This window comes from Gadus morhua, chromosome 20, assembly GCF_902167405.1.
Source record: "Gadus morhua chromosome 20, gadMor3.0, whole genome shotgun sequence".
NCBI classification, from domain to species: Eukaryota; Metazoa; Chordata; class Actinopteri; order Gadiformes; family Gadidae; genus Gadus; species Gadus morhua.
This window is the reverse complement of record NC_044067.1, coordinates 14,202,881-14,226,227: the sequence shown is the minus strand read 5'-3', so window position 1 is coordinate 14,226,227 and position 23,347 is coordinate 14,202,881. Positions and strand designations below refer to the sequence as shown.

The 23,347-nt window shown below is 45.8% G+C and overlaps 1 protein-coding gene across 2 annotated transcripts in view; it reads left to right on the top strand.

Moving 5' to 3' along the window:
• itgb5 (integrin, beta 5) overlaps nt 1–23,138 on the top strand; it is a 34,527-nt gene extending 11,389 nt beyond the window's left edge. Inside the window, exons 10-16 of one of the 2 annotated variants that reach the window (XM_030343673.1) lie at nt 1,745–1,919; nt 2,279–2,533; nt 16,156–16,378; nt 18,172–18,272; nt 19,748–19,867; nt 20,110–20,273; nt 21,655–23,138. In XM_030343673.1, the coding sequence (XP_030199533.1) occupies nt 1,745–1,919; nt 2,279–2,533; nt 16,156–16,378; nt 18,172–18,272; nt 19,748–19,867; nt 20,110–20,273; nt 21,655–21,750 (1,134 nt within the window). In that variant the 3' untranslated portion in view covers nt 21,751–23,138. Of the gene's footprint in view, nt 1–1,744; nt 1,920–2,278; nt 2,534–16,155; nt 16,379–18,171; nt 18,273–19,747; nt 19,868–20,109; nt 20,277–21,654 lie in introns of both variants that reach the window. The other variant, XM_030343672.1, reaches the window with a different exon arrangement.
• Nucleotides 23,139–23,347: the final 209 nt, after the last annotated feature.

The following is a 23,347-nucleotide window of genomic DNA, read 5'->3' as shown; positions in this document are numbered from 1 at the left end:
GGCCTCATCTATGGGAAGGCTTCTGCCAAATCTTGCCACGTGCCATCCCCTCCCATTAGGATCATTATCGTTCATTTAAAGATTTAGCGATTATTTTAACGAAACACGAAAGCCAAAGTAAATTCCATCATTTATTTATGCAGTCAAATGACAGTCTTCCAGTCAGTAATTAGAATTACACCTCAAACAAACATCAGCTATTTATCATTAATAGGCAAAAGAAAGATAAACAAACACATTCAGCTCTGAATCACACAAAATGCATTACAATGCCGTTTATACGTCGATAACACTGCTGTGTCGCTAATGTGTCCACTATAGTTTAAGGCAACCAAACAGTTTATTGCTCCCTGGGTTTGCGCAAAGCCAACCCTGTGTGTCAACGGGAAAACCAGCTTTAGTTTCATTACTTTATTTTTCAGCCTGACTTGTTGCTACCATTCACTCCACATGCTCATTTGAGGTTACTGGTGAGCCATGCCAGTAGAACTTTATCTAATTAACATGCATTCTCCAAAGGTTTGCCACTAGCTTGACTTCCTCTCTGACCGAGCAATTAACTGTCTGTCATACATTCTGGAAACGGCAAAATACATGATTGCTGCATCACTGCTCAATCACCACCCCACCCTCCCTTACTTGCATCTAGAGTTTAGTCTCCTAGCTCTTTACTCTCGGAGGAAAGGCAGTCTTGATTCCGGGGTGTTTTACCGCCTTTCTAAAGTTGTTTGAGCTTTAATAACAGCCAATACAGTTTCTAGTTTAGTCTGGTTTAGATAGTGCTTTGAAGATTAGAAGCAGAGTGGGGTCCATTTGCTCTCAGCAGGACACAGAGACAGCCGCACTTCGAACCGCTCCTACGCTATTGTCAATAGGTGTAATAAACAGAGGTTGTTGTTTATATTAGGTGACTTAAAGACCCCCCGCCCCCCCCCCCCCCCCCCTCTCCTTTCCCCTTAACTTTGCTCGTTCACACACGCTGTAGCCAACATCAACAGATCCCACGGTGGCTGCGAAGGCCTAATATATGTGTTGGTTTGGAGTCGCAAACGTTGCCTTTCTCAAGACCTTAAACCTCTGGCGGGATTTTCAAAGCATAGAATGTCTTTTTCTCTGTTGCTACCCAGTGTGTGCCGTCCACTGCCCGGGAGCTCTAGTTAAACCTCCTTAAAGCTGTATTCACACAGCCTTCAGTACAGGAAAAAAAAGTGTTCCATAACTGTTATTGTCTTCATCCCATCGTCTTAACGCCCACGCTCAAGCCATGAATACTTTCCATGTCTTTCAACCAGATATTCCCTATTTTGAGGGGAAAAGAACAGTAGAGTTTGAGCATTGCAATCCCCCCCAGCGAGCTGGCAGACACAGTGTTGCTGTTCGGTGATTTCGGATGAACACGTAGTGGAGTGGAGCCTCAAAGGCTCACGTCGTTACGGGTCCAAACCGGCATGTCTACACGAGCTCCTTCCGCCGAACAACATGTTTTATCTTGACGAACTTGCACGGTTTATGCTAGCAAGCCACATCAAACCCTTTACTGAAATCTCTTTCCCCCCCCCTCCCCCCGGGGCTATTCTAGGACAGGACACACAGCAGGGCGGTCACGTAGAGTTCCCAACCCTCGCTCTCTTACGCACACTCCGCATTAACCCTAGGCTCAGAGTTAAATCAGAGAGAGCGCTGAAGGTGAAAGATTGAATCCATGACACCTTCCTAACGTCTGGCCCTTGGCACCTCTCTGCAGGTGTCCTTTGACGTGAACGTGGAGGCGAGGAGCTGCCCCAAAGGAGCAGCGAGCCAGAGCTTCACCATCAAACCGGTAGGCTTCAAAGACCGGCTGGAGGTGACAGTGGACTACAGCTGTGACTGCGGCTGCACCCGGGCCGCGCAGACCAACAGCAGCGTCTGCAGCTCCACCGGTGAGCGCACCCCCTCCCCCCCGCCGTCGACCGCGCTCTCTCTCCGCACGCACGCCGCATGTGTTCTACGGGCAGCATGCAGCTCAGGAGGCAGAGCGGGTTGCAAGGTTGCTAGTTCGATCCCCGGCTCCTCCTAGCTGGGTGTCGAGGTGTCCCTGAGAAAGCCACCTAACCCTAACTGCTCCCGACGAGCTGGCTGTTGCCTTGTGTGGCTGACGCCGCCATCAGTGTGTGAATGTGTGCATGAATGGCTGAATGTCAGGCAATATTGTAATGCCCTTTGGGTGGCCTCTGGTTCCAAAAAAAGGCAGTTTACCATTTACCATTATTGACCGAGTCCAACCCTTCTCCGGATCCAGGTACCTTCACCTGCGGGAAGTGCTACTGCGAACCGGGCTACCTGGGCTCCCACTGTGAGTGTCAGGAGGGCGAGTCTGGCAACAACCCCCTGGGCGCCTGCAGGGAGGCGGAGGGCAAGCGGATGTGCAGCGGGCGAGGGGAGTGCAGCTGCAACCAGTGCCTGTGCTACGAGTCGGAGTTCGGCAAGGTCTACGGCAGCTTCTGCGAGTGCGACGACTTCTCGTGCGCCCGCCACAAGGGGGTCCTCTGCGCAGGTAGGAGAGCTTTGTGCTTTGCCCCCCCCCCCCCAGGGTGCAGTCTTCTCTGGGAGCTGAGCTCTGTCTGGTTATTGAATGATGGAGTCTGCTGGAGTATGAGAGGAAGAAAGAGAGAGCTGGAAGGCTATGGTCTTTCAACTCGTGAGCTGTTTTGTTGAGTCGTTTCTTCTAAGTGGTGGGGCGGTGAAGTATAAGGTTGTCTTGGCTTTGATCGCTAAAGATGATTTTATGGGGATTATGGTATTTATGGTATGTGAAGGTAATAAAAGTTCTAGATATGCATGAAATCTGAGGAACAGTGTAGGTTATAATCATTATTGAAAATCGAATGTTCAAACATGTTCTGGGCATGTCTGCTTGCACTCGCTGAAATGATTTGAGTCTTCTGATCTATTCTGAAAGTTAGTAGTTTCATTTAATTAGTGTTTTTATTTTGTTGATATGCCCACACAGCACTTATTGCAGGCCTAGCCATGCTATAAGCAGGATCCTTCTCAAAGTTTCTTCAATTTCCTTTCGGGGTTTGGTGCCGTGGTTTTTGAGGGCTGTTTTGAGGGCTGGAGAGTATTGTTTGAGTGCTCTGTTTTCACATCGCCCTTTTCAATTTGGGAAGCTGTTTTGTAAAGTTATTTTGTTTCGGTAACTGTGAGAAAGGGATGTGTTTTGACTTGATTCAGCTCAAAGTTGCCACCTCTGATCTGGTGGGCCTTGCAATGCATCTTGTGGCGGTGACAGCGAAGGAGCTCTTGCTCTTTAAACTCTTGAGTACGGGTTGTTGATGGATGCTTGTGTTCTTGTCTTGAAAAAATGTTTTTTTAATATGCATGTGCAGTTTATTTGAAACAGCGCTTCACAGAGATCCACACTTGTCAAAACACTTCCATGCTTTCATTTCTTCGCCCCAAAGCATTCAAATACTCTCTTAATAAAAGATGCATGTGAAGAAGTGGCCTCTAGAAACCCACTTTTCCTTCTAAGCCGTCCGTGTTTCAGTTGGCCTCCCTACAGTCCGGTCCAAGTCTTTGTTTTCCACAGGCTGGTTGGCTTGGTGTATCTGCTCAGCCATACTTAACCAACAAGGCCGGTTCTCCGGCCAGAACATCGGGTCCATCACTGTGTGCTGAGGCCAGTTCTGCAGAGTATCTGTGTGTTTTTGGTGAGGGAGGGAAGGCAGGGGGGAGGGGGGAGGGGAGGGGGGGACATGGCTCATCCCCAAGCCAATAGATGTGCCTCAGAAACCACAGAGAACGCTTTGTACTAGCCGGGGGCCAGCTCCTCTCACACAATGCCTGGCTCCGTTTGTCCATGCAGAGCCGATTGGTGCTTTCGGTGCCGAAACATAAAGCGATGCTGGACCTCTCTGAACGTTCCCGTAATAGAAGGGCTGCTTGTTTCTAAGCTGGTGGTGATCCATAGACGGTCATTAAATGTTAACACTCCAGTTCCTTCTGGAAGCCTCTCTCTGTTTTTTCTGGTTACTTTCCTTTCTCAGCATGGCGTGCCCAGTAATGAGCCCCTAATGACACCAAGCGGTAGTCCTCCAACGACTGCCTCCCTTCACTTCTCCTAATCAGTTAATTATTACCACAGTGCGGCCTGTATAGTACACAGTGTCGGTCTGATCGTGTTCCTCACAGGAAGGGAAGGCCAGCCTTTCGTCACTCATCCTGGTAAACATGTAAAGTGTTAAATATCGTTGAGCAGAGCCGTGATTGGTCACGCTCCGTCGAGAGCAGCCCACTTGTACTGAGGTTGCCGTCTGGGAAGTCGGGCTCCTGTCCATGTCCGACTGGTAAAGTGCTCTAAGGCACAGCTGGTTATGCAAAGAGGGAACCTGCAGGATGCATTTTCTCACAACTCTGCAAATTTGAGCATTTTCCCTGTCTTCCTAAATTGTAATCTCATCATAAACCTCTTCTGGCCATTATCTTCGGAGACCTTTACTCTGAAGAGGGCCTGTTTAACATCAACACTCAATTTGTGAGGTCTTTGAGATAAGTAAACTGAAGCATTCTAACACTGATGGAAGAATGACCAAGGTGGCAGTAGCCCCTAAACAGAATTAAAGAAAAGACGTTGATGTCGAGTCCTGCATCAGTGGGTCTTAAGCCTCAGCATTAGCATGAGCCAAGGCAAATGGATGCCAGCTTACAGAGAGACAGCTGGCCTGCAGTGTGCCAAAGCCCCTCTCCTATACCAATACACAGTGGTCCGAGTTGACCTGGTCTCTGCTTAATTGCAGATGAAAACTGAATTAAAGATGATTGGCGCTTTAAAACCACAGTTTATATTCCTTAGTGAAATTTTTGCCATTTCTCTGTTGATATTTCAAAGGAATGCTTATTCAAAGAGAGTCTCTGGCGTGCACAACGGATGCCGCGGACTTGCAGAACTCTAACCAAGCAGAACTTGCTTAGAGTTCTGCTTGGTTGTTACTTCCGGGGCCCTAGTTTATTGTGTTGCAGCGCTGTCGTCGTCTTTAACCTTTAAGGGCCACGGTATTTGATGTGTTTAGCAGCAACTCATCTTGCAGGTTTTCCAATATCGCGTGGAATAGAGTTGAAGGGGAGGACACAGCAGGAGGCCGGACACGTTGGACACAGTGGAGTATGCAGGACGCACGCCATACCCAGCTGTGGTTCCTATCTGTCCCGGCGCGCAGTGTGTGTGGGTGTGGGTGTGGGTGGGTGGGTGGTGGGGCATGCATGCATGATGTGCATATGTGGTGTGTGGTGACGACATGAGGTTTCTTTTTTAAATGATCTAGACTGTTTTGTTGTACACTAGTTACAACAGGGCTTGTCTTGATCACAACGACTCGAGTGCTAAAAGAAACATATTGATAAGCTGGAACTTGATAGTTTTTTCTTTGTTTTTTTCTTGCTGTAATCCTGCAGGAAAAGTGAATTTCACAGCCGGAAAGCTTTTCATAAATGAATTACAGCATCAGTGAAATGAAATTAGTTCTTATCTTTCTTCATCGTTGATTCAGCCCCCCAACACAAAACGATAAGATGGGTCTCAAAATGAGCCCAACTTCTTACTTGCTTGTTTCTTGACATTTTGTGATGACATTTTTTTTGACTCTCCTCCATGTCCCGATACTTCATCCTCTCTCACATGGTTCCTCATTCTCCCAGCAGCACCCTTGATGTTGCGGTCTATACACAAGCGATGGAAAGTTCCACAATTGAAACTGCCTCACCCATGGAAATGTACTGAATCACTGCTGCTTCACAACACTCTTAGTAGTCTCTTTGTGTTTATGTCTGTATCCCTGTGACCGGAAAGCGAACTGAATGTCTAATGGAAAAACAAATGTTAAACACACAAAAAGAAAAATGAATATGAGGACATACAGCTATGCAGTATCTGGCACAGTCGCACGTGGCTGTGGTGGTCTGCGTCAACGCTTCGTTTGAAGCAGACATGTTTAGTCCTAAGAGAGCATTTCCCAGTGGAGGCATGCATGCAGAGCTCCAGTTCCCCTTTGCCACACCATGACAATTATCTCCCCAGCCCACTGCAGCTGGATCTACACGGTGATCTCAGACAGCTGCTCAGTGGTCGTACAGAAATACAGAAATAGAACAGCTGTATTTCTTGCACACTTTGAAGCACACTTACCCCACTCTCTGTGTCTGTCTGCCTGCCTGTCTGTCTGTCTGTATGTCATTTCAAGTGGCGTGTGTATTGATTTGTGTTTGTGCCATGCCAGGCTACATTAAAAGAATGATGACTTCCTTGACGTTGGAGTGTGTGTTGGGAGGGGAAGACAGACCTTTGACTTACAACAGTGATAATTCATACAAGTCTGTCTTTCATTGAGAGTGAAGATGGAGCCTTCCAGCCATAGACGGGTGCGATGGATTATGGTTTCAGCTGATCCCAGTAGCGCTGGCTACAACATGTCCAAACACAGCTCATTCCCTTTTCAAACCGTATGCGTAGGCTGACTTCCATCCTGCTATTTCCCTCTGACACCTCAAACCACGGCGCTAATGGCTGGAATCTGCCACGAAATGCCGCACGATTGTAGAGATTTGAGGGCCAACACTCTTAATAAATTAAGGTTAAGCCTTTAAGTCGGGCGGCTGTAAGTCAGTTGGATCCAACTTTTGGAATTGGGAGCTTTTGCTTTACTACTTCTACGTTGCAGTGTGTTTGATTGGTTGGCTGTGGTTTGTATTGGTCTTTATTGTGGTTTTAGAAGAACGTGAAGCAATTAGTGTGTATGTTCAGGGCTGATTCCTGGCAGGCTGGTCCCGTTGTCGACCTCGGAGGCCTTTTCATTCCACACTAATTACAAAGGAGAAGACGCTACAGCGCAGTCTATGAAACATGTTAAAGGTGATTTATTGAAATTGTGACCATTTTGTTGGTTATTTATTATTTAAACATCTTGATATTTCTTTGAACATCTTAAACTATACATATTGAATGAGGGCCTGACATGATAATCAGCTGTGAGGCAGAATGTCAAACAGAACCTCATTCCTCATTCTCTTGATATAATCAGAAAGGTATATGATCTCTTTCATTTCATAATGTCAGCCATGTGGACGTTACACCACCTATTGGGCTGCATTCATACAGTATACATACAGAACATTCACAAAGTCTTATATCCAGTATTTTCCTGAAGAGCTACCGACTGTGTCCGGACTCAAACCGCAACTCCATAGGCCTCTGCTCCATCAATAGCACTCTGATATAGCACTCTGAAAACTTTCAGTTCCCTCTTCCGCCCCCCTCCCCCCCTGCCCCATCCCCGGCCCCCCTGGAGGTAAACAGCCCTCTGTGGAGGCTAGACATGACTGAACTTGACCGTCCCCCCCCCTGTTCCTTCAGATCAGGTAGTCTCGCCCCACCTCAAACCCTACCAACACCCTAAGCCCAGTTTTAAGGTAGTAATACTTCCAGTAAAGTAGAAAAAAAACAACTTCAAGGTGTTTCCTGGTAGTCGAACTAAGATTAAGCATTACTCACTTACCTCTTTTTTCCCTTTATACTCTCTCTCCTCTATCCTCTCTCTATCGTATACACTCAGCCCTTTCTCATCTGGCCGTGCTTAATAATTGCCAGTGTGCAGTCGACGACAGCATCATGCTAAGCTACACAAAAGTGCAAGAGGTCAGGAGTATTTAGCAGAATGCAACGCAGAAAGGGGATTCTGGCGGCCAGCTCTGGCAGCCCATTGTGTTTAAAGAAGGGATCGCACCAGGTCACATTTCAGCCGCGAGGCGCTTAGCTGCTACACGCTGCTAACGTGATTGGGCTTACAGGGGCTGTGCCTCTTCCTCAATGTCACACCAGTGATGTAAGGTCATTGACCCCAGGCCAGTGGTCTAATCTATGGCTCTGTATAAAGCCTGACTCTCGGTGTGCTGCCCCGTGCATACAGGAAAAATAGATACAAATGTGTATAAACTGTGCATAAATCGTTCACAGTATCAGTGCTTGACACAGAGCTGTGTGTTGCTGAAATGTTTTTTTAATCGCACTCATTGTATTGTCTGTTCACTCAGGCACGCTTATGGTCGGCTCAAGCTTCTGGGTGGTTCCCCCCACTCCCATCCATTCCATTCCCAAAACAGAACCATGGACCAAAGTCCCTTGTTGAATCCATTTGTGAATCTTTTTCTCCTTTATTTCCCCAGCTGTTCAAAAGCAGCTCGCTCGCTTGCTTGCTTGTTGTTGCCTGCATGGTGTGTGGACTCTAGGCTTCTGAAGCAGGAGGAGATGGTAACACAACAAACAAGAGCAGAGCTCCTGGGCCGGGTTGTGTGCTGAGGAGTGGGATCCAGATGGAGATGTAGTTCTCCTGCTGTTTATTTACCGGCCGAGATGGATAGTAACGCTTTAATGTTTGAAGTGTTCATGGCTGTGAAGGGCTTACCTTTTAGTGAGACTGCATTCAGCATACAGTTGTTCCATGTGCCCCAACACTGAGTGCGTTTCTGTTTGTTTGGGTGAGTTTGCATCTGTGTTTTGGGAAGACAATGCTCCTTTTGTTGTTTGATACAGTGATACAACTGTGCTTGGAAAATCTCATTTCATCTTCACTTTTAAATTATGCCTTGTTTTTCTGCATTTCTTACACTTTTTTTTTTAACGTGCAATTGCTGTTCAGAGTGTGCGTATATCTGTTTATAAGCAGCTGTTTGAAACACTGAGGTGTTGAGAATGGAAAAACGCTTGGATAATTACCCAAGCTGTTAGTGTAAATAATGACCTGTTTCTCAATCCACATGCATGGTTTCATGAGGGCTTTCCTTTCAGTAGGTAATTTCCAAAACCAAAAGAAAGAGTTTGAAGAATATGGAATAGAGGCTCATATCAACTGAGTGGGCCCTTGAAATTATCTCTGAGATTCTTGTGATGAATGCGATGCTTTAGCTGAACAAATAAACAGCAGTGAGAGATGGCCTTCTGTGCCATCAGAATTGGTTAGCCTTTTTATTTTGGCCCTTATCATGAACCATCAACAAAAATACCCCTAGCTCTACCAACAACACCACTTCCACCATTTCACATCACAAGTCTACCCCCTTCCCCCAGCACAGACAAAAGACCTGACTATATGCGGTCTCAGCAAAACAAACCAAATATCTGACAAACCCTTTAAACAAATATCAGCTGTGTGTTGACCGAGGTACTCCCCAGGAATTGTTTGTGACACTACATGGGTCTTTTTGTGTGTGTGTGTGTGTGTGTGTGTGTGTGTGTGTGTGTGTGTGTGTGTGTGTGTGTGTGTGTGTGTGTGTGTGTGTGTGTGTGTGTGTGTGTGTGTGTGTGTGTGTGTGTGTGTGTGGTTTTAATTTTCATGGAGTTATGACGGGGAGAGCACGGCTGGTGAAACACATGTCTATTAGGAAGCAGACTGACGACACCAGAGTAAACATTGGTTTCACGGCTTCTAATGGTCGTTGTCTGTCGACGATGTTGGCTTTGTTGCTATGTTTAAGCCCCCCCAGAAATACGGCATCACAGCTCTTAATAACGATAATTTGTGTAAATCCACCACCACCGCCACAAGGTCCACGCACCACATGGTTTGCAGTGAGGTCTTCAGACTAGGTATTTTAAAAGGTGAAGGTATAAGCAGTACAAAGACACGACACCTTCACCTTAACCTTGCCCTCCGTCCTGGTATCTGGGGCTGGGTCACTGTTGACTGTGTGTTTTGGCTCTGATGACAGGCGTGCACACTGGGGAGCTTGTCTCGGCCTGCATATCTTCAACCACCCGCATATTTGGGAGGTTTTGCTGAGCGGGAGAACCACGGGGATGGAGGTTGTCGTGTTTGTATTATGTGTCTGGTCAATGCTGACACCATTAAAATGCAGAGCGTATCGATTGACATGTCTCGCAGGGATGCTCGGTGAACAGCGTTATATCAGACTTCAACTCGATTTGTGTTATTGGTATTTGTGTCTGTGTATGCCTGTGTGTGGCCGTGTTACAGAAAATACAATCCTCTATTGTTATTTTGCACAGCAGTGCAGACAAAAAAGCCACTGAAAACGATCCTTCAACCCACCGAGGCTTTCTCATGCAAGCCATTCACAGACTCAGACTCCCTCTCTGCCCAACCCTTGTTCTATTTTCTATCCATTTTTCGCGAGGAGACACACACATGTCGTGGTGGTGTGGCTGTGGGTGTGGACAGCGTCACGGCCTACGATGTTGACTGCCATCCTTGTTCCAGCCGGTTCTGCCTGGATGTCAGTTGACGGTTCAGTTCCCGGCCCTGGCTGGTGGGGTTTCCTGTGGGGTTTGGGGAGACCCTGGGCTCTGATGACGGATAGGCAAGGGTTTGTTTCAGCAGATGCTGGCTGCTTTGCATCACCTCCTTTTAACGTTCAAGACGTTCATGTTTATCTGGTACAAAATGGGCCTTTAGAATCTATTTGCATACGCTTTGTCTGTCATGAATTGATTTAATTTTTTATTTTTTATTTCACCATTATAATCTCCCTCCAGGCAGCTGATGGCATTGCAACAAAGGAAGACGGGGTTGGGCCCTTGGGATGCGAAGAGAGAGTGGCCCCCGACAAGCCTGTTGTCTTATCTATAGGACAGAATGTCTCTGTGCTGCACGCCTTTTTGCATTGACATGGTTCTCAGTGATGACTAGCCACTACTGCTGGTGTAAACACCCTAGATTAACATAAGCAAAGCTGAAGTCCAAAACATCAGTTAGTCTAAACAAAAGAAAAGACGAGTCTCATCGACTGTAGCCCAAAGTCCAAGAGGAACCAAAGAAACTTATGACATTGACGTTTTTAGTGAAGTATCGTTTATTGGTTTTCTCGTGGTAATTTCTTTTTTCATGTGTCAGCTATTTTTCTCCTGTCAGTCATGGGATCCAGTAGAATGCCTTGTCTGCAGTTTGATCTGCCGCTAAAATGGGCATGGACTTCTAACTCCCTGTGTGTACAGGAACCCCCTGCTCTATCTCTGACAGTACCCAGAGCACAGTCTCTGCTGCAGTTGTCTTAGTGTTTTTTCTCCTCGCCGTCATCAAAGTATCACTCCTCCTTCCATCGCCGTTGGCACGAAGGGCTTACTTTTTTAGGTTAACCAATGATTGCGGGACTCCATCCTCCCGCGTCTGTGCATTGTCTGCGTGTGCGATTAAAAGATTGCCCTTGAAACAACTCTTTGAGCAGGGCAAGCTTTCCCTTACACTAAACACTACACTAAAATAGAGAAGTCCTCTTTTCTTAGCTCCGTCTTCAATAACGGTTAGAAAGATGTCCCCTTGGAGCCAGCCCTCTGTAGCCGTGACCCAACACAAGGGCCTGTAATCAGATCGAACAAAGCGCTGTGGAAATACCACGTGTGGTTGTTGCGATACAGCTCTTTTGTTAAAGCTGTCATTGGAATGAAGTATTTCACAATCCTTCATAGTAGAAGGGAGGGGCTTTGCGCCATAATAACATATCATGTAATGCATGCAATCCCCTAAAACTGAAATAGATGCACAAAAGACACAGTTGGTAGTCCTGTTGTTAACCTTCAAATTTGAAAATAGCAGCGATCCCACAAAGCCAAAGAACGGCTTGGTTTGCAAGACCTCATGATTGGGTAGACAGAGTATTAATGCAGATTACAGTTAAATGCTCCATCCAATAGAAAAGAGAAGGATCTTTAAGGAACGTATTTTTATCGCCAAGTCAGAGAGGCCACAGCTCATTTTCCCGCTAAAATAAAAAATATTTTGTAATTTCAGTACAAAGTCAGAGAGGATGTCACTTTATTACCATGAATAACCTCTATGGAGTGTTTTCTAACGCAACTCAACTTTTTAGTACGTCGTTGTGTGGAGCATTATAATTAGCACCGCACCGCTTGATGCTTCTAAATTGTTTACACTGGACCTTTAAGTGTCACAGAAACATGCATGCACAGTTTGCACACAGAAACATCCGCTTGAGAAAGGGGCTCTGAGCTCCACGACCACTAGGGGAGGAGGTCTTGCTTTGATTTTCTCTGACCCTGTCTCCGTCCCTCTCTTTCTCTCTGTCTCTATCTCTGTCTCAGCCTTCCCTCCCCAACTCTCTGTCCACACTGGGAGGCACTGGGGAGTCAATGTTCCTCCTAGTACTGTGAAGTGCGGTCTGCTTTTAAATAAGCCTTCGTGCAGCAACCACCAGTGCATCCAGCCCACTATTTATAATGAGGGTCAGTGGGTTCATCATGTCCAGTCCATGGGCTTTGGCTTCTGCAAGGGGTCGTTTGGTTCCCAACAGCTACAAGAATGCTGACAATGTGGTGATAACACGCACGATAAAAAGTAGATCTTGTTTTTTGATTGATTTTTGTTTGTTTCTTTGTGCCGGGTAGTCATTCTAACTAAAACAGCCTTCGATCCTCAAAACCCTTCATACAGTTTTAAATCAAGTTTGGAGTTGTTTGTACTACTTGACTTTAATACTTTTAACACAGAAGCAGCAAAGCAGCTATGCCCCAGATTGTTTATTACGCGAACACTGAATGTGCAATATAATTTATGGCTTAGATGACAAATCAAACTCATGAAATGTTACATGAGTCACCTCTGCTCCCAGGAACGGGGACAGTGTTGCGGACCTTTGACTAATGGAGCAGGCTGATGGGAAAGAGCTCTCACAATCCGTGTTTTTGTTGGCTTGTTATTGATCAGTCAGGCGCTGTGCTCTGGACGTGATTCATGCCATGGACGGGGCATCCTTCCAATAAACGGGTTTGTTGTTCTGCAGGTTCCAGACGTGGTAACGACCAGCGTAACGGCTATGTGATTGTGTTTTTTAGGCATCAGGCCATGTGAGATTGTGATTATCTGCATTTTGTTTTAAAGCCGTAGCACATAAAATGTGATGCCCATGACGAGAGAGCAACAGTTGATCCATTTTATGGACAATTAAAGCAATGTGTCTGATAAAATGAATCGGGTTGATGATGTTTTTAACAAATATAGTTACCTAGATCCATAAACATGATTGTTGACAGCCCTAACATAACGCTAATGTTCCAAAACCTCTCCAAACAGTTGCTACTGTTATTCACCTCATAGGTCATTATAGAAGTGTTTGAATTGTCAGTTTTCCTTTCCACCTTGTGCCTCTGTGTGTTGAAGTGCTGCATTGGTGACCGGCGATGGTTAAATACCGGATCCCAGTTAGACCCGCCTCCACACATGCAATTGGATGATTTCCATTTTGCAGGAAGCCGATTCGGCGTTTTGGGTCTGAACCATGTCACTTTGGTCTCCTCTCTATTGTGCGTTTGTCTTTAGTTTTTTTGACCGCTGTATCCTGTCCTGCCCCACAGCATGGGTGTGCGACATCAATTGACCCGGCGACCTCCACGCACCGAGAAGTGGAGAAAGGGATGGAGAGGGTTCAAGAGTTCACGACCGGATGCGTGTCACATTAAGGCAGAAATAACACATTCCTAATTTCCTTTTCCACTACCACGGCTTAGTTAGTCATTACACTGCCCACTTAAAGTGACCATCAGGTGATGTCGGGGACACCACAATGATAGGCGGAAAAGCAAGAGGGAAATTGCGTAACTTAACAAAGTTAGGATGATTCATAAACCTGATTCTCGCACTCATCTGTTTTTAAGGGTGTAGCTCTTACTCCATAAAGCCTGCGTGCTTAGCTCAAACTCTGTCCTTTCTCTTTCTGGTCGTGGACGTTAAAGGAACAGATGATGATCAAGACAATAATAATAATAATGGGCCAGGCTCATAGGATCACAAATGCTAAACGAAGTGTCGCGTTTGTTCTGCTAACATTAAGTGACCGGACAGACCGGTCTGTAGAGTTTGTTGACATACAGTTCTAATTGATCTGGCCTCGTCCATATCCATCATAATATGTCACGTTTAAATGATTAACTCATTAACAATTCATCATGTAAAATAATGCTTGCATTATAGCTAACAAGTGGAAAGGTCAACTAAGAGATGTATTGATCACTATATGATGGCATTAAACTGTAGGAGAGCTAAACATAACAGGTGACAGAGGACTAATACACTTGTTGACATTTTGGACTTGCAGCTTCAACGTCAACAAGAAAAACGCATTATTGTGAAATTATGTCACTGTTGTGTAACTTTTGTGCCCACCTGCACAATAATCTCACCATCAGCAGGAAGGAATATTGAAGGCACACCTTGAAGCATCTTGTTTGACAACTAGACGTTTGACACTTGACACCACCTAAACCCTGCCTCGATTTTCAAAAAGAGAAAAACCGCCTCTAGCTCTTCCTCATTGACTCCCTTGGAGCCCTGCCATCCTGGTAACGACATGCTCCCATGACCTTAGTGCTGGGACTCATCCAGACAGCCCAGTTGGTCATGCAACCGCCTAGCACTGGACCCATTTTGGGAGCGGTGCTTTAAGCCACGTAGTGAGGAAAAAACTCTTCATCTTTAAATAAAAGCATTTCCATTTTATTGTGCTCTACTATTAAATCTTAATTGTCTACAGCCGCCAATAGATTTTAAGTTGGATAACGGCATCTACTAAATGGCTCAATGTACCCTTTTAAGTAGGCAAGATCTTTACATGTATATAAAAAAGGCCTTTATGTGTTAAAGCTCTGTCTGTATAATCTCCAGATAGTGTATTGTGTAATAGGTCTGGGTTATGGTAACCTCCCAGCTGTGTCTGCAAGTGGTTTTTCTCCTTCAGTGTCTGTGTGACTTTAAGCGGTACAGCGATCTGTTTCCCATTATCCCCAAGTACACTGGCTGCTGGTCAAGTCTAGAGCTGGCTTTAAAGTTATTTTTGCCGTCATTGCAGTTGCCATCAGTAAATATCTCTTCCATCTCTCCTAAATAATCTCATTTATATAATTTGTCATGTTGTGTATTGTATGTAGAGATGTGTGCTTTTAATGTGTAATGTAATAAGCCCCATGTAATTAATAGAAGCTAACATCCAGGTCTTGAGCTAACACCTGAAATATGTTGCAGTATTTGTCTTGATTGTCCAGCCAAACCCAAGTTTAATGATGGCCTGTGGAATTTATTTTAATAGAAACTAAACCGTGCGGCAGCCCAGAGCCACTTGGTGAATTGGTAGTTTTCATTCCTATAAAGTTTAAGTATCCCTTCCTTGTGTCTTTTAACCCTCAACCTGACCCAGTCACCTTTCGCCATAAGCAGGCATATATTTATTGCTTAATTTGCTTGCCCAAAAGCCTACATAAACAAACATCTCTCAAACGATTGGCCTTGACAAAATACGCCCTTGTCCCTTCAGTTAGCTTCCACGTTGGTCCCAGTTCTCAATGCTGGAGAGCGACTGAATGAGGGCCTTCTTTGTATGGGTCACGGACCAAGGGGGGCGAAGCAGGCCTCCTTATTAACAACACGGCCACCAAGTTACCGTGGCATGGATTCATGTCGGTGGTTTTTCCGCTGTATGAACCGTGGTCACGCAGGACAGGGTGGGACGAATCAGTGTTTTGACTGGTAGGTCACCGTGCTGTCTGAAGAGCTCACACCCTTTTAGCCGTCTCATTGGACTGGAGCCAGGAGGAGGGAAAATGTGGAAGGGGTTGGGAAAACACCATTACCTCCAGGGGCTGTGATTTCGCTGTAGAGGTGTGCTTTGAATGACCATGGCGGTTGCTATGGAGACACTCAACACGGTTGCATTGGCTGTACACTACCCCCAGTTTGAGTGAGGCACCCTTAGGAGGTTACGTCAGGAAAAGGAAACCATAAAGTGTGTGTGTGTGTGTGTGTGTGTGTGTGTGTGTGTGTGTGTGTGTGTGTGTGTGTGTGTGTGTGTGTGTGTGTGTGTGTGTGTGTGTGTGTGTGTGTGTGTGTGTGTGTGTGTGCGCGCGCGCGCGCGCGTTTACACTTTGAATTTTATCCTGATACTTACTACCATACCATACTACCATTTTGGTTATGTCTTGCATCCTACATTTATCTAACAAATCACCGTTCTTTAAACAATACTTCTACACACCTTTTGGATGAACTGGGTTCCGGGTCTTGGCTTAGCACTAAACATAAAATTGCCTGCTGTGCAACGTCTGAAGTGTAATTACTGCTAACGATCCCCGACCATGACCGGCCGCCTCCTGTCCCCCCGCCCCAGGCCACGGAGAGTGCCACTGCGGGGAATGCAAGTGCCACGCCGGCTACATCGGCGACAACTGCAACTGTTCCACGGAGACCACCTCATGCCTTGCCGACGACGGCCAGTTGTGCAGCGGCAGGGGCCACTGCGTGTGTGGCCACTGCCACTGCTCCGAGCCCGGGGCCTTCGGAGACACCTGTGAGAAGTGCCCCACCTGCCCTGACGCCTGCGGCACCAAGAGGTAGGGGCTCTCTGGCTTAAGGGGATGTTACTCGCAGGTTGGGTTAAATGATCAGATATATGTGGTGTTGAATACACAGCGTTGGGAGGCGTTGTGGTTGCTAATGACGTTGTGAGGAAACGGGCGTATAACGTTTAGGAACCGCTGAATTAGAGATTGGTATATTTTTGTCTTTGTTGAGACCGTTGGGCTTCTGTTCACTTTGGTTCGAGCTCCTCCGAGAAGGATCTAAGGATCTATATGAGGGGTTGAACAGGTTAATTCTGTGTCAAATGTGGTGGAATGCAAGGCATTTTGGGTAAATAAGTCAACACTTGCTCCAGGGCTTGACTCAGAGTCTGGGGGGGTCTGTTGGTTGATCCGTTCCTTGACGCCTCGTTTCCACATACGTATGTTTTTCGTATCCGTGCTTCCGTAAATGTACGGAAGGAGTCGCTAGTGTTTTACGTACGGACATGAATTTATTTACAGACAAAAGATGGGGGAGCGTATGATAATGGCCGTTTTTAGGAGACCGGTACTTTGGAACATGAGGATCGACATATACAGAGATAAAAACAAAACCAACCAGGCTTGGAAAGAGATCGGTGGGGATTTTGGCCTGCCAGGTACTTACATGTTTTGTACTTTCATACGGTATCTCCGTAAAACAACGGCGAAAGTTAAATTTTTTTAACGTATTTTACGGACATACCAGACAGAAATTTTACGGAGGGGAGGAGTCTCGGAGGAAAAACTGACATTACGGAGAATCACATAGGAATGAATAGACTTTCGGTCGGAGACGGTTGGATCGCATACGAGAATGTACGTATGTGGAAACGAGGCGTGAGTTATGGCAAAGCCTAAAATCGGACTATATGTTTTAAATATATATATATATTTTTTTTTTAATCGAATTAATGTAGAAAATGTCAACACAGACTCTCGAAAGGTAATTCTGGCTACATGGCGGTAACTGAAATGACAGCATGGCAGTTTCCTGGCCCCTGCACTATTGCCGTACAAATACTAAACAGTAATTGAGAGAAAAATAATGGCCAAAAGTTGACCTAAACCAATTAATAGTCAAACAATGGTCTTGAGAAGATCCTTCCCATCAGATAAACCCATTGTACAGCCTTTTCATTAGTATAGACTCTGTTGCGATCAGGCTATGTTCCATTTGGTACAAATAGGGACGTCATAATGCTGTTGTAGGCCAAGACACTTAGTAATTGTAGTTGTCAGTATGATGCTAACAAGCAGTGATTGCCTAATAACGAAAGACGTTTGATAGAATTCTGGTATTCATTAGAAGTCTACCGAAAAACATTTGAATTTCCAACTATTACTGGCAATTGATCATGGTGCATAAAGTGTTTTGTTTTTTGATGCTAAACACTTATCTAATATCTGTTAGATCAAGACAGCCTACTTCCTGAATGAATAAACAGTGTTGCTTTGGATTAGAAGCAAAGTACATGAGAGGAGATGGTAATTCCTTTGCCACTGCTGACCCAAATAACAAAGGTTATTAACCTGCGAAAGTTGAGGTCTTGATCTGGTCTTTTTCAGAAGACTTTAAAGATTGAATATCTGCATAAGGTTGAGGATACCAGAATCAGTTTAGTGAACCCATAGATGTATCTAGATCCATTTAATTTTTGACCTACCTTAAGAAGTAACCTTCGTCCCTTCTGTCTGTCTGTCTGACTGTAAAGAAAGATTTTCTGTGCATCACTGATGTCTTCCTCTACGAACAGAGTAGTGGTGGCGGTTCCGCAGGTCTGATGCGCTCTGTGTCCCTGCAGGGAGTGCATTGAGTGCCGACTGTTCAACTCTGGCCCCCTCGCTGACAACCAGACCTGTCAACGCCTGTGCAAGGATGAAATCATCACCGTGGAAGCACTGGGTGAGTTCAAACTGGCCTCCACTTGCACTTGCGCACACGCACACACGCCACAAAAACACGGTTAGCCTCATCCGTAACATCAGACAGAGATCCGCCAGGGACACTTCAAGCCTCTACAGTACACACTACTTCAGTAACTTTTTATTTGGTTCTGCAAGGTGATTCCATGCGTTGCACATTCAGGAATGCATTTAAGGCCTCTCTCCTTTGTGCTCTCTTGTTCCTTCACAAACTCTATTCTCGTTATAATAACAATGGTCTATGGTGTGCTAACCAATTATCTTTTGCTAAAGGGCACAAGATTCATGGCACATGATTACCAGTCCTCTCGTGTCAACCCGTCGGCTCTTGGTTCCCTTTGAACCTGCGCCGGCACCGGATCATGTTTAGGATGAGCTGTTCTTGTTTTTGTCAAGCGAACCCGATTGCGGGTGAATGCACTATTATTAGATATGATGGGAGGTTGTCGACTCTGTGCTGAGCAGGCAGGCCCTCCTTGGTGTTTATGTTATTATCTGGCGCGTGGCAGTCTGGACACCTCCAATGAGGCCTGCAAGTGCAGCTACAGCCAAACCGTGCACTTGGTCACTTGAAGCCACTCCATTAAATTATGGCATTTGACACCGTCACCCCCTCCGCTCTCCATAGGTGGTATGCCCCGCCCACTACATGCATGCAGCGCTGGCAAGTTGTTAGTCAAGTCCTAGCCTTATCTTATTTGATCTGAAAACTATATAGACAGTTTATTTATCAGTTATTGAACAATGAATTCTATGTATATGTAGAACATCTTTTAATATGTAGGCCTCTATACATTTTTGTATGAGACATGTGATATAGTTCTGATATATTTGTTGGATAAAAGGATCAAATAGGATAATAACACTAGGATAGCATTTGTGTTATTAGTGTATCTCATACAAATGGTGCTTTGCTAGCAGTCCTCCCAAGAATCTCTGAAAGCTTCCCGAACTTCCCTCCCAATCCAAAGGGAGAAATCAGCATCATGTCTGGGAATGTGTTCAGCAGGCCATACGGGCTCAGGCCCTGTAGGAGACAGCAATGGCTGCCATGACCTTGAAGATAGGCCACGAACCACGAGAAGGACAAAGGCGGAATCGAAGAGCGTTTCCATATTGGCTCTGACCCAATTCTGAGCTCATGGCATAACATTCCCTGCTAGGCCTACTGTGATGCTGTCCCCTAATGGACTCCACATGTGCATACCAGAAGATTTTTGGCTTGAAAAAGAGCTGCAGGAATTGAGGATTGGACTGAGGGGGGGTGGGGGGGGGGGGGGCTGTCGTGTTTGGACTGCGTTCGCTGACCTCATAGTCCCTGTGGGCTCTGAATGTTTTGGTTGAGGTAGCCTGGTTGAAAACAAGGGCATCCAGAATCTGGGGCCCAGGCTTCTTTTGTCCACTGATTTCTTAGTCATCGTGTAATTGTTGTTTGTTCCTCCCTCCCCGCACCAGACACGGACGACTCGGCTGGCGTGCTGTGCCTGTACAAGTCGGAGAACGACTGCGTTATGAAGTTCATGTACTCGGAGCACGCTAACGGAAAATCCATCCTCACCGCCCTGAAAGAGCCAGGTCAGTGCAACCCGAAGTCACCACTAATAAAATATGAAGATAAACTCTGGCTGTTCCAGTTGGCTGCCACAGAGAGTTCTCAGATGTGCGTTGTAATGTAACGTAACAAGTATAGTTAGGGCCCAAGGCACCACATATTAAGGGCCTTCTCAGCTGATCCCAGACCATTTTCGTATTCTAACGAGAAGTGCGTTTTATTAACTCTTTGACTCTGTCACCTCTCCGCCCTCCTGCCTCTTCAGAGTGTGGTGGAGGTCCAGATGCCCTCATGGTGCTGCTGGCGGTGGTGGGCAGCATCCTGATGGTGGGAATCATATTGCTAGCCGCCTGGAAACTGGCCATCACAGTTCACGACCGCAGGGCGTTTGCACAGTTCCAGAACGCTCGCTGCCGGGCGCGATACGAGGTGGTAAGAACCCGACTTTTACCACCTTCTAATGTTTATATTTAAGGCGCTACCGGCGTTGTCATCGTTTTGGCTAACTCATTCAGAGTATTAGAAGTTGGCTCCTCCCCCCTCCGTCCCCACGTCACCATAAACGCGTGACTCATGTCTCTTTTACCTAGTGCCTTTTTTTTCTTCTTTATTTTCTTCAGCAGTCTATCTCTTGGGTGTTTGGTAGTTTAAACGATACTAGTGTTAATAGGAGTGCGGGAAATTGTAGTTTCACCTTTTCTGCCACTTTCAGTCAACACTAAAATTCTGCTGCCTGCCTGTGTGCACGCAGAAAGGAACACGTCTTTGTGGAGGTGACTCCCCTGATTGGATGAAAGTGGGACACGGACACGAGAAATGAGTTTCCTGTTTACTGCAGAAGGACAGGACTGGGGGCCCATGTAGCTGACCAAACACTGTGGATCAGTGTGGGCTGTCGGAATATAGAGCTGTTCAACACTTATGTTTAGAACTAAATACTGAGCCTTTTAAAGTTGTTTCTCATTCAGATTATTTTTTGTTTTTATAAGTCACACTCTCTAGCCAAAATGTAAGAGGTAATTTAATAAATTGTGCAGACTGAATACAATTTACTGTTATTTTTCGGAAGAGGAGATCAATTGAGCGTATGCCCCATTCTCGAGTTTAGTGAAAGGTGTGTGACTAAGAATATAATATGTGGTAAATTGTTTGGAACCTACACATTCAAATCGTCACATATCACATGCATGTTGAACCATCAAATTTCAACCGATCTACCAAGTTGCCATCTTCTGTTGATCTGCTCTTCAACATTAAGTTTCCAGTGCCAAAGAACCAGTTCCTTCATACACGCGATTTAAAATGGAGGTAAATTCAAAAAAGAGGTAATACATGGACAGCACCATCTAGTGGTCAAACTATTGGAAGGAAAACTACAACCTACAAAAAGCAAATCACAATAATTAAATATTTTAAATTGAACCTTGCAAAGCAGTGGTTCTTAAACAATTTTGGACTACCCCGTATATTCTTTCAGACAAGCGCCCCTTTAACTGGCACAAATCATTTGTGGAGTGTGAACATAAATAAGGCTTTTCACATCGATCCTTGTGACCTGAACCAAAGTCGTAACACCTTCTCTTAAAAAAGACATGGCACTGCTGCAACTGGTGGCTCATTTCTCGCTGGGAAAAAGCAACAAGCCAGAGGGGTGGGAACTTGTCAGAGACCGACCGCAAAAGATTTGACGTTCCTCTTTATAGCTGTCAATTTAATGTCTGATTATTAATTTTTTTGTTTTGTCTTGTTTTGTACAAGTTTCTCAGGAAGCGATGCAATCTCACTCATTCCACCAATCCTGTCCCAACAGGCTTCCAACCCTGTTTACAAGCAGCCAGGGGCCAGCGACGCCGTGAGGGAGGACTTCAGCATGTACGATAAGCCTTTCAACGGAGGCTACCACTGATCTGATCCCCCCCGTCCCCGTTCCCGTCCCCGTCCCCGTCCCCATCCCCGTCCAAGTCCCCAGCCTCCGCGGGGCGGCTGCTGGCGGCGGGACCCATCCCATCAGCCCGTCCCCGGAGGACAGGGTAGGGTCTTGTGGGGTCGGTGGACCAACGCTCACCCCACCCACCGGCCCCGTGACTACGCTAGGGAACGGACATGACGTGCGTGTGTCGGAGGCGACGTGTGACCTTAAATAAATGGAGAAAGAAGAAAAAAAGGCTCTTTGAAGAGTTAACATCTGGCAGACCGCAGTGACTTAACTGATTGGTCCTGCGGCATTGCAACTTTGTAGCAGGTTATGACACCCGGAATGCTGATTGGGTTGTGGTATTGGTATTGGTATTGGTACTGATCTGGTATTGGGTTGTGTCCAAAAACAAGCTTGTTGGTTTGTAGATAATGGACACAAACACACAAAAGACTTCATAAAGATATACGGCACATGACACTGACCTTTATAATCTTTTTGTATATATCTTTTCAATTTGAAAAATGCCTTTTCTCACTCCCAGCTATGCTTTCTACAATACGGTACCCTCAGTAAGGGAACTTTATATAGCTTCGGAGGATCTTCAGCTCAACAAGATTATTGTGACCGTGGTGTTACTAACAAATCATTAGCAATAGACATTTGGGTATTTGGGGTCTGAGGTGGGGTCTGAAATCTCGACCCCCTACTTTGTATGCCGTGTTCCCTCCTCATTGAACTCCATTCTCGTTATCTGCAATGTAAGACACTAACCTCAAGCGAACTGCAACCCATCACAAATGGATGTACTGATGCATTTATACAGCCCAGAATCAGGCCATTGCCTTGCGATGTATTTTCAGAATGCAGGGGTTTTCTGTATTCTGTACTGATTCATCGACCAAGTGGCTTTGAAACAATGATTCTTATCGTCCAACCAAAATAATCTAAGGGCCGAGGATGATTTCATTGCAAGCTGTGGATATTGACACGCCCTTCCACCAAGCCAGCTTCGATAAAGGCCAGAGAGACTTAGAGAGAGAGAAGAAAGAAAATTAACGCACTCCAGAGTTGACTCGCATAACTGCACTGGAAAAGCTTGGAAGTGGGTGACAAGAAGCTAGAAGTGAAAGGGGGGGGCAGCTTTTTGGTACTTTTGTGGCAGTCCTCACGTTTCTGTTGCTGGGTGTGTGGGCAGACAGACGTGTGGGCGGGGGGGGCGGGCGCTTTGGCCCAGAAAAATATGAGCTCATCCAAATGAGAACCGCCCGGGGTATATCCTCTACTAGAATGGTACGAAATTTGTCTGCACAGCCTTTCAGAACAAGTTAATGCAACAGACCAGGAATGGGAAAAAACAATAAATTGATTTACATCAAGGCAAGTGTCTTTTTTGGTTTACATGTGTAATACAAGCCGTTTCAAAATCTGCCCAGACCTGTGCCTTGGTGACTTCACAGGTGGGAGTGTCCACCAAGATATCTGATGGCTAGATAAGTCTCCTAGTCTAGGCAGTGGACTACATCTAGGTGGAACCTAAGGCAAAGGAAAGGGTTGTAATTGCTAATCACACTCACACCTGGTGGTA